General features: G+C 45.8%; 1 protein-coding gene across 1 annotated transcript in view; it reads right to left on the bottom strand.

Annotated features, from left to right (window-relative positions):
• Positions 1-209: 209 nt before the first annotated feature.
• The window catches only part of LOC127580126 (octopamine receptor 1-like), a 32,691-nt gene continuing 13,069 nt past the window's right edge, over positions 210-19,831 (bottom strand). The window contains exons 3-4 of the mRNA XM_052033341.1: positions 9,504-9,680; positions 210-2,911 (exon numbers count right to left, since the gene is read on the bottom strand). Coding sequence (XP_051889301.1) covers positions 2,230-2,911; positions 9,504-9,680 — 859 coding nt within the window. The 3' untranslated portion in view covers positions 210-2,229. The remainder of the gene's footprint in view (positions 2,912-9,503; positions 9,681-19,831) is intronic.

Here is a 19,831-nt window from a genome sequence, read left to right as displayed (position 1 = left end):
GACTCATTCAAGACTGGGAGTGAATTGCCATCAAGTAATCTTGCTATTACTTGATGGCAATTCACTCAATAAAAATCAAAGTCCCGTTGCAAACTGACAGTATTGAAGCAGTAATCATAAAAGGCAATGCAATTCTTAATGCAAAATAAATTTAATCTGACAGTTTACATTTAACCGGAAGCAGTACATAAGGCCTTTCCGATGCAATAACAGCCAGAGAACAATAGTTATAGTGCTAATTTCACAGCCGTACAGTGGAGGTGTGATTGAGTGGATGGGGATGAAATTGTTTAGACAGAATTGGCAGTGGCCAACATGACACAACACTTGAACACCATCAAACTGCTTAAGGAATTAAATATATCGACTACAGGAAGAATAAGAATTACTGAGACAAGGGGCCCAGTCTCCACTACCTAGACCTGGGGGGAGCTTCGGCATTCTGTCTTCACTTCTCTCTCCCAACTGGGGGTGGGCAGTCATAAGGAAGAAATACCCAGCTTCTCTTAACCCTTTAAACTGAAGCAGCTAAAAGGGGAAAGACTTGGATGGCTCTAAAGGTAAGCGACCACCTCCCCCCCATGCTCTGTCCCACTCACCCCACCCATCTCCTTTCTTCATGTTACCCCATTAGATCTTCAGCTTTGGGTTGGCACTGCTTCCTGCCAACAAGTGGCCCTGAACCAGAGGAACAAAGTACCGGACCTGAAAATAGGGATGGAGCAGGCAATGACAGAATCAACCACATTGACTTGGAGCAACACAGAGCACCTGATCCCACATATGGAATCACTGGATCCATGGATGCTGGAACCACTTGCCTCACCTGTTTGGAATCCTCTGTACATTGATGATGAAGCACTGCACGTCTGTTCTGGAACAACGATGCGTGAGTGTACGAGAGCTTTCTTGCTCCCTGTGACAGATATCCACGATAAGCAAGCCATATCCCACCTCAAGGAGGCAGTGTGCATTGCCAATGGATGCATTTATAAGGAAACCCAGCAGTGTAGCAGTTAATATAATGCTATTACAGCAGCAGTGACCTGGGTTCAATTTTGGCCACTGTCTGTAAGGAGTTTGTACATTTTCCCCGTGTCTGCATGGGTTTCCTCTGGGTGCTCCGGTTTCCTCCCACATTCCAAAGACATACTGGTTAGGAAGTTGTGGACATGCTATGTTGGCGCTGGAAGTGTGGCGACACTTGCGGACCCAGAGCAAAAGATGCATTTCACTGTGTTTCAATGTACATGTGACTTGCTGAACTTCCTCGCCCCCTTTCTCCTTTCAGATGCTTCTTAAAACGAAGACACAAGAGAGACTGCAGACCCTTCATCAGGACCGAAACATTGACTGTTCATTTCTCTCCATAAATGCTGTCTGACCTGCTGAGATGCTTCTTAAAAGCCACCTTTTAGAATGATCTTTCAATTATCTCCCCTAATATCTCCTTAGGTTTATATCAAATAACCTTCCTACTGAGCATTTCATAATGTTTGTACCTGGTTATGGGTGCTGTATATTTGGAAGTGGTTCTTATTTAAAATGTGGCCCTGGTTATTTGGCTTTGCCAATACCTCTTGTCACATATACTAGTGTGATGGTAATGGAACAGACACAAGTTTATTTTGACAAGTGGACAAGCTATTCAGTGTCTTGTACAAACTGAAATAAGGTTCTTGATGATTTCACTGCTCTAACGAGTGCACAAAGTACTTAACACTGCATCACATGTAACACAGAGAATGCAGGAACCAAGTTCTGTGGCATTAACAACCATAGTCTCAAAGGATAATAATAAGGGTAGGAACATTTCACTTGCTACACCCTCTTGGATGCTTTCAGCGAACACACACTGAAAAAAACCTCAAGCAAAAGACAGAGGTCCACAAGACTCATAAAAGTCGTAGGGAAGGTGTTGGTATAAGAAGCAGCAGCAACAACAACCTGAGTTCCGTGACTTGCGGGTGGAAGGAAAGGCTGGGGGATGAGACGGGATCCGTGTTTCTGAAGAAAGAGTTGGAGTCTTAGAGGATCTGATGAATCTTAGCAGAGCAAGGAAGGAAGTGGACGGTGCAGGAATGAGAGGGGCACGATGAGAGGGTCAGTACAGAAGGATGGGCCTCGATGTGTGATACAGAACCAGACATAGTTTACAGCACAGAAACGGGCCATTCGGCGCAGTTGCTCCACCTCCACACATTGCTCTTGCCACTGCTTAAACTCTTCCTACTGCTTTGATTTGCTTTTGCTTCCACTGGGAACTCCAGTCACCTTGGTATTGTACTCTGTATCCTGGGCAGTCTTTGAGAAGGTCACAATGGAGACCATGTCCTCCCCAATGTCCACCTGCGAGCTCCAACGCTGGCAGATCAGCAGCTTCTTCAGCGCGCGCTGGAAGTCACGATTGAGGAAGGCATACAGCATGGGGTTAATGGTGGAGTTACAGTACCCCAGCCAGGTTATCACCTTGAAGACATGCACGATGACATCACTGGTCTCCTCGGCACCATGCACCGCCAGCCAAACATTCAAGACAAAGTATGGGAGCCAGCACATGACAAAGACCGAGATGATGATGCTCATTGTCCTGGTGGCCTTGTTCTCCAGCTGCAAGTTGTTGGGGCGCTTGCTGTTGGGGTGGTAGTGGAGATCCAGAGTCTGCGACATGATCCTGGTGGCTTTTAGTCGGGAGGCCCGGTAGATGAAGAAGTACATGCTGCACATGATCAGGAAGGGGATGTAGAAAGCTAAGGCAGACGCCACGATGGCAAATGTCCAATTGGTCACAAAGACGCATTCCGTGCCAGCGTCAAAATTGACGCCAGGTATTTCATTCCATCCTTGCATCACTGGCAGAAAGGATATCAGGGAGGAGTAGACCCAGATGGTCACGGCCATGATGATACATCTGCAAAAACGATAAAGATACTGTATAAGGATTGGTGTCCTGACAACAGGGTTAAACTCAACGGGCAGGAGGAATTCTCGGAGCCACACAGCAATGGGAGGGGCTTGAACACCAGAAGAGCAAGGCTTACTGAAAGTCACCAGGGTTGTCTGTGAATTTTGGCACACGACCCTTCAGAAATTTGCAGTAACACAGCCTTGAATTTATCATGTGACTAATTGTTGTGAGAAATCCACATGGCTGTCACGTGACAGTAACGACACTGACCCCCGCTGACTGGAGGACAGCATTGCTCCTCTGATCGGAAGTGATACTACTGTCGATCAAGGTGCGGCTCCACCCACCCCTCAGGTGTGGGAGTACCTTTTGCCTCTGAACTTGCCTGACCATTGGCTGTGGCAGGAACCTTTGTCTTTGACTCCCACACCATTGGCTTGTTAAAATCACAACAGTAAGGCTCCACCCAGCCTCCTAGCACCATAAAAAGGGCTACATTCACTAGCCCTTCCTCTTTTGATGACCCCAGGAGACAATGCTGCAGAGATCATTGGTAAGAGTACATCACCCCATGGTCAGGGAGCGTTAAGGGCCAATGCTAGTGTGGGACGGGCATTGAAGTGTTATATCCTGAAGTTGTACATTGTTACTGTGTGCTTGTGTGTATCCGTGTGTGTGTGAGTGTATTTTACCCCAGTTGCGCTTCTCCTCTCGTGTTCGTGATATCCTGTGCGTGAGTGAGCGTGTGTCTGATCCCATCCATTCTGTCCCGTGTTTGCCTTTGTGATTAAACTAGTTTTGGTCTACAAAGCTCGTGTTCAGAATCCTTGATCCTTAAGATGGTAAAGAACGATTTCACACAACACTAATAAAGATATCTTGTCTTATCTTATTACTGGTGTGAGAATTCCCAGGAAATTCCATCCCTCCTCCTTTCATTGCTGATCTCAATCTTGCCACCATCTCCTGACATCTCTCCATTTCTGCTGACTCCAGATACACACTGAATTATCTTTTAAACCCACCAGTCTCAAAGGTTGTCAATGGTAACTTGATCCTTTTATATTTAATTTGCACACTAGCAGATAACTCTGGCCATCTACTCTGTACCAGTTTACTGCAGGAACCATTTGGTGCTGGTACCCTTGAGACTATTAGGAGAAGTCAACAGCAGGGTGGAAGTTCTCAGTCTTACCCTGCAACTCCAAGGAATCTCTGGAGTACCCCCACTGCCCCCCCCGACCTGTGTGTTGATTGTGATGGTGGGTGATTAGGACGATCATTGACCTACACCCTGGACTGGGTGTAGGTCAATGGGACTAGCGGAATAAAGTTTTGGCACAGACTAGAAGGGCCGAATGGCCTGTTTTCTGTGCTGTAGTGTTCTATGGTTCTATCTGCCATTGGAAATTTTGCCTGGAGTTGAATCGGGAATGTACGTACCCTATCCCAAGCCTGTCTCCAGGCAACATTATGCCCAAATCTCCCACAACGCTCCTTTTAATATCAGATTCTCAGAATTCCCAATGGCCCTCTTTCCAATAACCATAAGACATAGGAGCAGAATTAGGCCATTCGGTCCATCGAGTCTGCTCCGCCATTCGATCATGGCTGATTTATTTTTCCCTCTCGACCCCATTCTCCTGCCTTCTCCCCATAACCTTTGACTCCCTTACTAATCAAGAACCTATCAACCTCTGCTTTAAATACACCCAATGACTTGGCCTCCACAGCCATCTGTGGCAATGAATTCCACAGATTCACTACCCTCTGGCTTAAGAAATTCCTCCTCATCTCAGTTCTAAAGGGATGTCTTTTTATTCTGAGGCTGTGCCCTCTGCTCCTAGACTCTCCCACTACTGGAAACATCCTCTCCACATCCACTTTATCCGGGTCTTCCAATATTCGGTAGGTAAAAAACTTTGAAGGTTTCGTGGGTTTCGCTTCGGCAGGCGTCGGGACTTCGGAACAGATAAGTTTTTCTTTTTTTAATAAGGTTTTTATTAAAGGTTTTGTTTTATAAAGTTCTTTTTTATAAGTTTTTATATAAGTTCTCATCGGAAATAGTGGGGGCAGGACTGCGCATGCACATGACGTCAGCAGGTAAAGCGCGGGCAGTTTAAAAAGCAAACCTCCATATCCAGCGGCCAGCGTCGGAGTGGGCAGTGGAGTGAGAGGGAGCAGAGTGGTTGGGCTTTGGCTCAAGGGGCTTCAGTGTAAAGGGGCGAGAAAAGGTAGGTGACTTGAGTTAAGGAAGGGGTATGAGTGCGGTTTTCTGTACTCGGTGTCAGATGTGGGAGTTTCCAGAGTCTCCCTGCCTCCGGGAAGGCTAGATCTGCACCCGGTGTGTCGAGCTGCAGCTCCTGAGGGACCGTGTTAGGGAACTGGAGATGCAGCTCGGTGACCTTCATCTGGTCAGGGAGAATGAGGAGGTGATAGAAAGGAGTTATAGGCAGGTGGTCACACCGGGGCCACGGGAGTCAGGCAAGTGGGTCACAGTCAGGACGGGGAAGGGGAATAGTCAGGTACTAGAGAATACCCCTGTGGCTGTACCCCTTGACAATAAGTACTCCTGTTTGAGTACTGTTGGGGAAGACAGCCTACCTGGGGGAAGCAACAGTGGCAGTGTCTCTGGCACAGAGTCCGGCCCTGTGGCTCAGAAGGGTAGGGAGGGAGAGAGGAGGGCAGTAGTGATAGGGGACTCTATAGTTAGCTGGGCAGACAGGCGATTCTGTGGACACAGGAAAGAAACTCAGAAGGTAGTTTGCCTCCCAGGTGACAGGGTCTGGGATGTTTCAGATCGTGTCCAAGATATCCTGCAGAGGGAGGGAGAACAGCCAGAGGTCGTGGTACATATTGGTACCAACAACATAGGTAGGGAAAGGGATGAGGTCCTGATAAAAGACTATAAGGAGTTAGGAAGGAAGTTGAGAAGCAGGACCTCAGAGGTAGTAATTTCAGGATTACTGCCTGTGCCGAGTGACAGTGGGTATAGGAATAGAATGAGGTGGAGGTTAAATGCGTGGCTGAGGGATTGGAGTAAGGAGCAGGGATTCAGATTTCTGGATCACTGGGGCCTCTTTTGGGGCAGGTATGACTTGTTCAAAGGGGATGGGTTGCACTTGAATCCCAGGGGAACCAATATCCTGGCGGGGAGGTTTGTTAAGGCTACTGGGGGGAGTTTAAACTAGATTTGTTTGGGGGAGGGATCCAAACTGGAGAGACTGGGGAAAAGGTGTTTGGCTCTCAAATAGAGAAAGCTAATAGTAGGTACGAGAGGGAGGATAGGCAGGTGATAGAGAAGGGACGTGCTCAGACTGGTTTGAGATATGTCTATTTTAATGCGAGTATTGTGAACAAGGCGGATGAGCTTAGAGCTTGGAATAAATACTTGGAGCTACGATGTGGTGGCCATTACGGGGACTTGGATGGCTCAGGGACTGGAATTGTTGCTTCTAGTGCCGGGTTTTAGATGTTTCAGGAAGGACAGGGAGGGAGGCAAAAGAGGTGGGGGAGTGGCACTGTTGATCAGAGATAGTGTCACGGCTGCAGAAAAGGTTGACGTCATAGAGAGACTGTCTACAAAGTCTCTGTTCGTGGAGGTTAGGAACAGGAAAGGGTCAATAACTTTACTGGGTGTTTTTTAGAGGCTGCCCAATAGTAACAGGGATACTGAGGAGCAGATAGGGAAGCAGATCCTAGAAAGGTGTGATAATAACAGAGCTGTTGTGATGGGAGATTTTAATTTCCCAAACATCGATTGGCATCTCCAGACAGTGAGGGGTTTAGATAGGGTGGAGTTTAAGTGTGTTCAGGAAGGATTCTTGACACAGTATATAGATAAGCCTACAAGAGGAGAGGCTGTGCTTGATTTGGTATTGGGAAATGAACCTGGTCAGGTGTCAGATCTCTCAGTGGGGGACCATTTTGGAGATAGTGATCATAATTCTATCTCCTTTATGATAGCACTGGACAGAGATAGGAACAGATAGACTAGAAAGGCATTAAATTGGAGCACTGGACAGAGATAGGAACAGACAGACTAGAAAGGCGTTAAATTGGAGCAAAGGGAATTTTGAGGCTCTCAGGAAGGAAATTAAAAGATTAAATTGGGAACAGACGTTCTCAGGGAAAAGTACGGAAGAAATGTGACAAATATTCAGGGGATATTTGTGTGGAGTTCTGCATAGGCAAGTTCCAATGAGACAGGGGAGTCACAAGAGGATACAGGAACCGTGGTGTACAAAGGCTATAATAAATCTAGTCAAAAGGAAAAGAAAAGCTTATAAAAGGTACAGAGAGCTAGGTAATGTTAGAGATCTGGAAGAGTATAAGGCTAACAAGAAGGAGCTTAAGAAGGAAATTAGGAGAGCCAGGAGGGGATATGCCTTGGCGGGCAGGATTAAGGAAAACCCCAAGGCATTCTCCAAGTATGTTACAAGCAAAAGGATAAGATGCGAAAGAATAGGGCCTATCAAGTGCAGCAATGGGAAAGTGTGTATGGATCCAGAAGAAATAGCAGAGGTACTTAATGAATACTTTACATCAGCATTCACTATGGAAAAAGATCTGGGGGATTGTAGTGAAGACTTGCAGTGGGCTGAAAAGCTTGAGCATGTAGATATTAGGAAAGAGGAGGTGCTGGAACTTTTGGAAAGCATCAAGTTGGATAAGTTGCCGGGACCGGATGAGATGTCCCAAGGCTGCTGTGGGAGGCGCGGGAGGAGATTGCGGAGCCTCTGACGATGATCTTTGCATTGTCAATGGAGACGGGAGAGGTTCCAGATGATTGGAGGGTTGCAGATGTTGTTCCCTTATTCAATAAAGGGAGTAGGGATAGCCCAGGAAATTATAGACCAGTGAGTCTTACCTCAGTGGTTGGTAAGCTGATGGAGAAGAGCCTGAGAGGCAGGATTTATGAACATTTGGAGAGGTATAATATGATTAGGAATAGTCAGCATGGCTTTGTCAAGGGCAGGTCCTGCCTTGCGAGCCTGATTGAATTTTTTGAGGATGTGACTAAATACATTGATGATGAAGGGAGAGCAGTAGATGTAGTGTATATGGATTTCAGTAAGGCATTTGATAAGGTACCCCATGCAAGGCTTATTGAGAAATTAAGGACGCATGGGATCAAAGGAGACATTGCAATGTGTATCCAGAACTGGCTGGCCCACAGAAGGCGAGGAGTGATTGTTGAAGGGTCGTATTCTGCATGGAGGTTGGTGACCAGTGGTGTACCTCAGGGGTCTGGTCTGGGACCCTTACTCTTTGTGATTTTTATAAACTACCTGGATGAGGAAGTGGAGGGATGGGTAAGTTTGCGGATGACACTAAGGTTGGATGTGTCGTGGATAGTATAGAGGGCTGTCAGAGGTTACAGCAGGACATAGAGAGGATGCAAAGTTGGGCTGAGAAGTGGCAGATGCAGTTTAACCCAGATAAGTGTGAAATGGTTCATTTTGGTAGGTCAAATATGTTGGCAGAATATAGTATTAATGGTAGGACTCTTGGCAGTGTGGAGGATCAGAGGGATCTTTGGGTCCGAGTCCATAGGATACTCAAAGCAGCTGCACAGGTTGACTCTGTGGTTAAGAAGGCATATGGGGTATTGTCCTTCATCAATTGTGGAATTGAATTTAGGAGCCGGGAGGTATTGATGCAGCTATATAGGTCCCTGCTCAGACCCCACTTGGAGTATTGTGCTCAGTTCTCGTCGCCTCACTACAGGAAGGATGTGGAAGCCACAGAAAGGGTATAGAGGGCGTTTACAAGGATGCTGCCTGGAATGCGGAGCATGCCCTATGAAAGCAGGTTGAGGGAACTCGGCCTTTTCTCCTTGGAGTGACGGAGGATGAGGGGGGACCTGATAGAGGTATATAAGATGATGAGAGGCATTGATCGTGTGGATAGTCAGAGGCTTTTCCCCAGGGCTGAAATGCTGGCCACAAGAGGACATAGGTTTAAGGTGCTGGGGAGTAGATATAGAGGAAATGTCAGGGGTAAGTTTTTTACTCAGAGTGGTGAGTGCATGGAATGGGCTGCTGGCAACGGTGGTGGAGGCAGATACGATAGGGTCTTTTAGGAGACTGTTGGAATAGGTACATGGAGCTGAGAAAAATATAGGGCTATGAGTAAGCCTAGAAATTTCTAGGGTAGGGACACGTTCGGCACAGCTTTGTGGGCCGAAGGGCCTGAATTGTGCTGTAAGTTTTTCTATGTTTCTAAAGCCCCAGGCATTCACCATCCCATCTTGTCTTAGAGTTTTAATGAAGTAAAAACATCTCATCATTAGTCTCAATGTCACTACAACTGGCTCCATTTACCTATGTCTAGCAGTTTACTTCATACATGCGTAGGGCAGTGTTCAATGCCCTAATTGCCTTGTGTTTGTGGTGGTGGGTGAGCTTGCTTCTTGAACCATGGTAGTCCATGTTGCGAAGTGTCCTATGCAGTAAAGTGGGTTAGACATAAAACATTGCAACCAAAATGGTCCATCAGCAAGTGTTCATTACTATGGATAATTATTATTGAAGATGTGAATGACCAAGGACGGCGCTACTCACTGGCAGGGTAAGCACCAGGCTTCACTGACCTTTTGCGAGACATCCTCTTTGGGTAGTTGTAAGGGGTAACGACCGAGCAGTACCGGTCCAGGCTAATGAAGCACAGGGTTACAATAGAGGCTGTGCAGAACATGACATCGAAGGAGATCCAGACTTTGCAGAACTGACGACCAAACATCCACATTCCTGTCACTTCATAGATAATACTGGAAAAGGAAGAGAAGCCCAGAATGTCAGTGGTACAAAGTCATACTCTGACCAAAATCTTTTGGATATTTTACATTTGAACTGCGCTTAAAAGACTGCAAAGCCAGAAAGGGGTAATAGACTTAGTGGAGATGTGAGAGGGACTTTTCTCACCCAGCGAGTGGTGAGGACCTGGAACACACTGCCTGAGAGAGCGGTGGAAGCAGAGTTGCTGACAGCATTGAAGAAGTGTCGAGATGAGCACTTGAAGCATCTAGGCATAGAGGGCTATGGGCCAAGTGCTGGAAGATGGGATGAATATGGTTGGGTCCCACTGGTCAGTTTGGACATGGTGAGCCAAGTGGGCCATGCTGTATGACACCAGTATCGCTGCAGCTGGCTGAGAGAGGGTGATGAAGGCTGGTGAACAACAAGAGGGGTGTGTGGGAAGGTGTGAACAGATGAAGACAAATGAAATCTGAAACTAAAATAGAATGAAAAAAAGATCTAAAACTGTAGAATCCCAAAGGCCGTGAAATGCCCATTAGACACAAGAGTACTGTACTTCGAGCTTGCAGTGATCTTGCACTCAACATCAGCAAGTCCAAGGAATTGATTGTGGACTTCAGGAAGGGGAAGTCAGGAGAACACACACCAGTCCTCATTGAGGGGTCAGTGGTGGAAAGGGTGAGCAGCTTCAAGTTCCTGGGTGTCAACACCTCAGAGGGTCTATCTGGGTCCCAACACATTGATGCAATCACGAAGAAGGAATGCCAGTGGCTCTACTTCATGAGGAGTTTGAGGAGATTTGGTATGTCACCAAAGAATCTTACAAGCTTCTGTAGATGTATGGTGGAGAACATTCTGACTGGTTGAATCACAGCCTGGTATTGGCATTGGTTTATTATTGTCAATTGTACCGAGGTACAGTGAAAAACTTGTCTTGCATACCATTCATACAGATCAATTCATTACACAGTGCGTTGAGGTAGTACAGGGTAAAAACAGTAACAGAATACAGAATAAAGTGTCAAAGCTGCAGGGAAGTGCATTGCAGGTAGACAAGGTAGATTGTGAGGTCAAGAGTCCATCTCATTATATAAGGGAACCATTGAATAGTCTCATCACTGTGGGACAGAAGTAGTCCTTGAGCTTGGTGATATGTGCCCTCAGGCTCCTGTATCTTATGCCTGATGGGAGAGGAGAGAAGAGTGTATGGATGCTCCAATGCATAGGATTGCAAGAGGCTGCAGTGGGTTGTGAACTCAGCCAGCTCCATCACGGGCACAACCCACCCCACCATCGAGGACATCTTCAAGAGGCTGTGCCTCAAGAAGGTGGCATCCACCACCAAGGGTCCTCACCTCATTATTACCATCAGGGAGAAGGTACAGGAGCCTGAAGACCCTCGGTCAATGATTCAGAAACAGCTTCTTCCTCTCTGCCGTCAGATTTTGAACGGGCCATGAACCCACGACACTACCTCGTTATTACTTTTTTTTGCACTATTTATTTCTGTAATTTACAGTAACTTTTCACTGTACTGCTGCCACAAAGCAACAAATTTCACATTATCTAAGTCGGTGACAATAACTCAGATTCTGACTCTTGAGTGCAGCAGGAAGCCGACAGAGAGATCAGGATGGAGGTAGGATGGAGAATTAAAGTGACAAACAACTGAAAGCTCAGGGTCAACCGTGACGGCTGAATAGAGAGATGTTCTGCAGAGCAGTCAGTCGATCTAAGTTTGTTTTTCATGAGATAGACAAGCTCCCAATATAGTGGAGGGAATTGGCAGGTGTTGCATCTCCTGCTGTTGCATGGGAAGATTCCACGACAAGGGTGTGTTGATGGAGACAAAGAGAGAAACTGAGGGAACAGTGAGCAGGGTCACGCGTCAGTCAACAATCAAGATTTGTAAGGAAGGTAGATTTCTCTTTCAAATGGACTAATTGGTGTGTATGTATCAAATTCAAGGGCACTTAACATAGATTCTCAATTTACCGCTTAGGATTTAAGCTGTGAAGAGTGAAAAGAAGATTTAAGAGAATGTTGCCAGGACTTAAGGGCCTGAGTTATAGGAAGAGGCAGGATAGGACTTTATTTTTGGAGCATAGGAGACTAAGGGGTAACCTTATAGAAGTGTATAAAATCATGAGGGGCATAGATAGGGTGAATGCACTCTTTTTCCCAGGGAAAGGGAATCAAAAACTAAAGGGCATAGGTTTAAGGCCAAGGAAAGATTTAAAAGGGACCTGAGGGGCGGCAACTTCACGCAGAGGGTGGTGTGTTTATGGAACGAGCTGCCAGAGGAAGTGGTTGAAGCAGGTACAATAACAACATTTAAAAGATAAGATTTCTTTATTAGTCACATGTACATCGAAACACACAGTGAAATGCATCTTTTGCGTAGAGTGTTCTGGGGGTAGCCCGCAAGTGTAACCACGTTTCCGGCGCCAACATAGCATGCCCACAACTTCCTAACCCGTACGTCTTTTGGAATGTGGGAGGAAACCAAAGCACCTGGAGAAAACCCACGCAGACATGAGGAGAACGTACAAACTCCTTACAGACAGGATACTTGGACAGGAAAGGTTCAGAGGGATATGGGCCAAATGCAGGCAAATAGGACTAGCTTAGATAGGAATCTTGGTCAACATGGACCAGTTGGGCCGAAGGGCCTGTTTGCATGCTGTATGACTATGACTCTCGAACCAAACTGCACAACCCCAATCACTATCTCAAATGGGAATCTTGGTGGGCATGGCTGAGTTGGGCTGAAGGGCCTGCTTCCATGCTGTGTTAGTCTGTGACTCTATGATGTTCATTGGTTTGGGCATCTAGATTGCTACCCATTGTGCACCTCATATTACATGTGCACCCACCCAGCCAGCCAGGAGCAGGCATTACCAACTGTGCCACAGCCTCCACCATAACAGGGCCTTGCCACAAATTTGGTATTGACCTCTTGTAAGGGTGTGAGGTTCAGGTACTTACCCATTTGTTAGCCAACAAACATGGGAAACGGTTCCAGGATGTGCTTCTTGGAAATATGCAACCTCAATTCCTAACCCCAAGTGGAGAAGGAGTATTGAGGATTGTTTGAGAACCTTGAGTCCATGCATTGAGTGCACAGAGGAGCCCCATGCAAGTTGACAGGAGTGTACCTCCTCTCAAACCTGCACGTCACCCACCCCAACAGGCACCTCATCCTCCACCGGTGAAAATGTCTGCAGTCCCAACATCGACCTCAACAGCCAACTCAGAACCTACCAAACTGGAGTTGTAGCAAGCCATCCTCGATCCCAAGCAGCTACCCGAGGAAAGGGGAAGCTGACAGACAGCAGAAAACTTTAGAGCTGTTGCATTCAGGTGAAATTCTAAAGGCATGACAGAGTGCCTGAGAGATTGGTGGAAGTACAGTCACTGACAGCATTTAAGAGGTGCATTGATGAGCACTTGAATCACCTAGGCATAGAAGGCTATGGGTCAAGTGCTGGAAGATTGGATTTATACAAATGGGTCCCCGTTGGTTGGCATAGATATAGTCAGCCGAATTAATCAATGATATGTAATAATTAATAGCAAAAAAATTAACTAAAAATGTAAGTTTACAATTGGGAAGTCTTGTCCTTTATTAGAGATTATTTAAGATTTGAAGTAATTTTATATTTCTAACTCTTTTATCTCTCTCTCTCTCAACACATTGTTTAAGATCCCTTTATTTTGCTTTGTTTTCATGATTTAAGACTGAACATTTTGATTTAGACTCCCTGGTCTAAACTCTGCATGGCTCAGTAGCAAATAAGTACCATGCTGTTACTGAGTGCTACAAAACATGGCCTCTGGGAGTTAACATGCAGTGTATAAAGAGGTCCATGGCCTTTCAATTCTAGCTGTGGTCTGTAAACCTCAGTGTCGGTGAATCCTAAGGCATCAGCATACTGGAGCAGCATCGCACTTCCTTCATGTTCTGTGGAATGAATGAAGAAACCAGCTTTCTCATATTTCTTTCTTATGACATAGTAGGAGGGGCAGGCACAGTAGTGTAGCGGTTAGCTTAACACTATTACAGCGCCACCGACCTGGGTTCAATTCTGGCCGCTGTCTGCAAGGAGTTTGTATGCTCTCCCTGTGTCTGCGTGAGTTTCCTCCGGGTGCTCCGGTTTTCTCCCACATTCCAAAGGTTAGGAAGTTGTGGGCACGCTATGTTGGTGCCGGAAGCGTGGTGACGCTTGCGGGCTGTCCCCAGCACACTCAACGCAAAAGATGTGTTTCCCTCTGTGCTTCGATGTACATGTGACTAATAAAGATATCTTATCTTATTTGGCCCAGGTCTCAGAGTGGTCCCATCAGTCCCATTTCCCCAGTTATTTCCCTGTCGCCCATTCCCTCTCACATGTACATCAACTCTAACCTGATTCTCCTGCCTCCCACCTGTATCAGGAATAACTTACACCGGCCAACTAACTCACCAGCCAGAAGATCTTCAGGAAGTGGGAGGAAACCTCTTAGATGGACACATGAATGTTGGAGAAATGGAGGGCTATGTGGGAGGGAAGGGTTAGACAGATATTAGAGCAGAATAAAATGTCTGCACAACATTGTGGGCCGAAGGGCCTGTACTGTGCTGTAATGTTCTATGTTCTAAACCAGAACATGCGGGAGAAACACACAGAGTCATGGGGAGAACGTGCAAACTCCACGCAGACAGCACCCAAAGCGAAGGTTGAAGTTGCTGGAGCTGTGTGGCATTATTTGGCGGGATTCAAACTCACATCTCTGGAATAATGATCGAGACCACCAGTGATTAAACCAGTAATTTAGCCATTATGCTACTGTACCCCTGCATGCTGGGTCCTGCAGGTTTGGTGGGGGAGGAGGGAGAGAGCCAGCAGTTGGAGGCCTGATTAGGGCTTCTATTGTGCCATTGGAGAGATTGGGGTATTAGGGGGTCAGAGCACTGGAGTATCAGCTGTCATGTTGGGGTGATCGGAATGGGTAAGATAGCTGGTTTGGGAGAGGGGGGAGATGCTTGATGCCGGATAAGATAATAAATGGTACGTAGAGGCCTTACATTGATGGAATTCCGGTCCAGCACCGTGCTATGGAGACCTCAAGACCATTCGAGTGGGGCCATAGGGCTTGTTTCTGTGTTGTATAACTCTATGACCTCATTGTCCAGAGAATGCCCACTGAGAGTTTCTGTTGAAACGACGTGGGCTAATACCAGCGGTCCTCCAAAAATAATATTGCTTCGGGAATGATGACACTTGATGTGAATCTGACAAAACAACCTGGAAATGATTGTTATTAGATTTCACACTGTCCTAAGTGCTTTTGCAAAAGCACAGAATTGAAATAAATATCACTGTGCATTGCCCCATTTCTATGCCAAAGGTCTGCAAGAAGCTGTAAAGTAATGCCTTGTGAGTTCTATTTCTTTCAAGCTGATCATAAAATTCAAGCCATTATATGTCGATGGAAGTCACACCCGTAATGTTCTCAGACATTCTTCCAATCAGCCTTCCCAATACTATGGAAGATTGGCAGGAGATTTATTTATGCAACAATCGAGCGATTCCACCTAAGTCACTGAGATGCGGGGACTTCACCAACTCACAAGGGAATTTCACAGCATTGGTATTTAATTTGCCAGCTCATTTACTTGCAGTCATTTAGATCCTTTCAAATGAAATAATAATGCAATGCGTTGAGGACTTAGTTAATAAAAATTTTTTAAAACTGCAGATGCTGGAAATCTGACACAAAAACAGAAAATGTTGGAAACACTCAGCAGATCAGGCAGCATGCATGGGAAAAGAAGCAGATAACGTTTCTCTTTCCAGAGATGCTGCCCGACCTGCTGAGTATTTCCAGCATTTTCTGTTTATATTGCTGAACTTTCAGGCTTCTTTGTCTGCAAGTGAATGCAAAAGAAATAGCAGATTAATGACATTAAAAACCACCTCACACCTTTGTCCCAGGTACCAGAGCTGTCCCAGTAACAGAGCTGGCAGATTTGCCAGATGCCTCCTTCATATCTATCTACATGCTGCTGTGGTGAGTTGTACAAGCACGGGAGCAGGAAGTCTCGTTGCCATGGTAAGTACTGCGAGAACTAGAGTGAGAGTGGGAAGCAGTTTGAAAAGGTAGGCCTGTTGTTGTTCTTGTTGCTGTGGTGAGTTGATAGGCCAGTTGATTAGCTAATTGGATAATTAGGCAGCAACTCCCAATAAAAAGAAGTTAGGGTCAAGCGGAGTGGCCATTGTGTGAGTGGACAGGGTTAGAGTGGGGAGCTGAGGCTTTGGGTCAAGAGGTGGAGTAGGTGAGTGGAGGCTTCTGGTAGGTTCTCTTTCTTTCTCTGTTATTTGTAATTTTCTTTGTATAGAACAGTGGAAATGGTAGTCAGGGCAGAAGTGTGCTCCACCTGTAGGATGTGGGAAATCAGGGAGACCTCCATTGTCCCTGAGGACTACAGCCGGAGGAAGTGTGTCCAGCTGCAGCTCCTTACAGACCACGTTAGGGAGCTGGACCTGCAGCTGGATGAACTCTGGATCATTCGGCCACAGGAGTGGTACCGGAGGATTGGAGGATGGCAAACGTTGTTCCATTGTTCAAGAGAGGTAAAAGAGATAATCCAGGGACTTGGAGACCAGTGAGTCTTACCTCACTGGTGGGCAAACTATTGGAGAGGATTCTTGGGGACAGGATTTATGAGCATTTGAAGAAGCATTGTCTTATAAGGGATAGCCAATATGGCTTTGTGAAGGGCAGGTCGTGCCTCACGAGCCTACTAGAGTTTTTTGAGGAAGTGACAAGACAAATTGATGAAGGTAGTGTGGTGGATGTGGTATATATGGATTTCAGTAAGGTGTCTGACAAAGTTCCCCATGGTAGGCTCATTCAGAAAGTCATGAGTTATGGGATCCATGGAAAATTGAATGTGTGGATTTGAAATTGGCTTGCCCACAGAAGGCGGAGGGTGGTTGTACAAGGGGAGTATTTGACCTGGAGGGTGGTGACTTGTGGTGTTCCGCAGGGATTTGTTCTGGGACCCCTGCTCTCTGTGATTTTTATAAATGATCTGGATGAGGAAATGGAAGGATGGGTTGGTAAACTTGCAGATGACACAAAGGTTGGTGGTGTAGTAGACAGTGAAGAAGATTATCGTAGGTTGCAATAGGATGTAGCCAGGATGCAGAGCTGGGCGGAGAAGTGGCAGATGAAGTTCAATCAGAGAAGTGTGAAATGATACACTTTGGAAGAATGAAATTGAAGGCAGAGTACAAAGTTAATGGCAGGATTCTTAGCAGTGTGGAAGAACAGAGAGATTTTGGGGTCCAAGTACATAGATCCCTTAAAGTTGCCACACAAGAGAATAGAGCAGTTAAGAAGGCATATGGTGTGCTGGCCTTCATTTCTCAGGGGACTGAGTTCAAGAGCCGAGAGGTAATGTTGCAGCTCTACAAGACTCTGGTTAGACTGCACTTGGAATATTGTGTTCATTTCTGGTCACCACATTATAGGATGCGGAAGCTTTGGAGAGGGTGCAGAGGAGATTTACAAGGTTGCTACCTGGGTTGGAGGGCATGTCTTATGAGGAGAGGTTGAGCGGGTTAGGACTTTTCTCTTTGGAGCGACGGAGGATGAGAGGAGACTTGATAGAGGTATGTAAGATTGTGAGAAGCATTGACAGAGTGGACAGCCAGCACCTTTTCCCCAGGGAGGCAATGGCCAATACTAGAGGTCACCCGTTTAAGGTGCGTGGAGGATAGTTCAGGGGAGATGTCAGAGGTAGGTTTTATTTTACACAGAGAGTGGTGAGTGCCTGGAGTGCACTGCCAGGGGTGGTGGTAGGGACTGATATGAGAGTGTCATTTAAGAGACTATGAGATAGGTACATGGATGAAAGAAAAATAGAGGGTTACGGGAGGTGAAGTAGAGAGGGTGATAGATTGAACAGGGATAAGGTTTATATATTGGCACAACATCATAGGCTGAAGGGCCTGTACTGTGCTGTACTGTTTTATGTTCTATGTTTCACTCTCAACCCACACTGTTCATTTGGACGCCTGCACTATTCCAATATGCGATTGGCCACCAGATGAAGGCAATCACTTTCAGACGTTAGTGGAAAAGGAAGAGATCCTTTTGTTTTAACGGATTAACACGGAGTGTATGTGAGCATTCCTAACTGCCCGGACAATTGCTTAGTTTGCTAGGCTATTTGACTTCAGGTTGGAGCAGATAGGAAATGGCAGGATCTTTGTCACTGACAGGAATCAGTGAGTCAATTGTGTCTCTAATGCAAACTGAAACAGAAAATGCCTGAAATGTTCGACAGGCCAGGTGGCATCAGTGGAGAGAGTACTAGAAGTCAACAGGATAGATCTTCCACTGTTCCCTTCCCCAGAAATTCTGACCACCACTGACCTGAAACGTTAACTCGTTTTTTTTCTTTCTCACCCTGGATGCTGCCTGATTTGCTGTGTGTCTCCTGTGTTTTCTGTTTTACTTCAGATCTCTAGCACCTGCTGATTTTTTTTTTTTTGCAGTGCATAGAACATAGAACAGTACAGCACAGGAAAAGGCCCTTCGGCCCACAATCTGTGCTGAACACGGTGCCAAATTAAACCACACACAAAATGCTGGAGGAACTCAGCAGGTCAGGCAGCATCCATGGAGGGAGATAAATAGTCGACATTTCTGGTCGAGACCCTTCATCAGGATCTTCAGCTATGTGTCTGTCTAAAAGCCTCTTAAACACCACTATCATATCTACTTCCACCACCACCCCTGGCAGCCCGTTCCAAGCACTTACCATTCTCTGTGTAAAAAAAAAAGAAAAAAAAAATTATCCCACACATCTGATTTAGACTTTTCCCTTCTCACTTTAAATGCATACCCTGAAACATTTCTACCCTGGAAGATTTTGACTGTCTACTCTGTCTATGCCCCTCATGATTTTATAAACTTCTATCAGGTCTCCCCTCAGCCTCCGAAACTCTAGAGATAACAACCCAAGTTTGTTCAACCTCTTTTTATAGCTCATACCCTCTAATCCAGGCAGCATCCTGGTAAACCTCTTCTATGCCCTTTCCAAAGCTTCCACATCCTTCCTGTAATGGGGTGACCAGAACTGCACACAATAAATTGTAGTGTTTTTAATAATAATCTGGCATCTTTCACCACTTTCCTACAGCATTACATGTATATTGATATCAGTGCGCTGGGTGGGATAGAACATAGAACAATACAGCACAGGAAAAGGCCCTTTGGCCCACAATATTGTGCCAAACTAATTAAGATAATGAGCCTGAGGGCACGTACCACCAGACTTAATGACAGCTTCTACCCCACTGTGATAAGACTATTGAACAGTCCCCTTATACGATGAGATGGACTCTGACCTCACGATCTACCTTGTTGTGACCTTGCAGCTTATTGCACTGCACTTTCTCTGTAGCTGTGACACTTTACTCTGTACTGTTATTGTTTTTACCTGTACTACATCAATGCAGTCTGTACTAACCCAATGTAACTGCACTGTGTAATGAATTACCTGTACAATCGGTATGCAAGACAAGTTTTTCACTGTACCTCGGTACAAGTGACAATAATAAACCAATACCAATACTGATGTCTAATTACATTAATCCCTTCTGCCTGCACATGGGATTGAACTCATGACATTGGGTCGCACTTTCTGACCAAGATAGCATTATTCTGGTGTCCCCAACCGCAGTAATTTACGGATGGTGGGAGTTGTGCTGGCTGCCATAATAGAGGACGATTACTGTGGAAAGTGTGACCAGGGGTGCACCAAAGGTGAGTATGTGCAACTGGTTAATCCCCATGGCAAGCAACGTGGATCCAGCAGCATTGTGAACATCTGATAAAAATAAAAACATTCAAACAATGAAATGAACTAAAATAACGGTGAATTCTGCATTTGCCTACAGCACAGAACCACATCAGCTGCAAAATGCAGCTGACATTTCCATCCCTTGTTTCGTTCATTGTGGAATTGCTCCCAGCATAAACATCCTAACATTGTGGCAGAATGTTTGAGAAGACATTAAACAGTCTCTAATGGCTGAGAGGCTTTTCAAAGACGATTCAATTAGTCACAATGGGCTAGAAATGAATCTTCCAAAGTTATAAGGTG

Source organism: Pristis pectinata, chromosome 2 (assembly GCF_009764475.1).
Source record: "Pristis pectinata isolate sPriPec2 chromosome 2, sPriPec2.1.pri, whole genome shotgun sequence".
NCBI classification, from domain to species: Eukaryota; Metazoa; Chordata; class Chondrichthyes; order Rhinopristiformes; family Pristidae; genus Pristis; species Pristis pectinata.
This window is presented reverse-complemented; position numbering and strand designations above follow the sequence as displayed.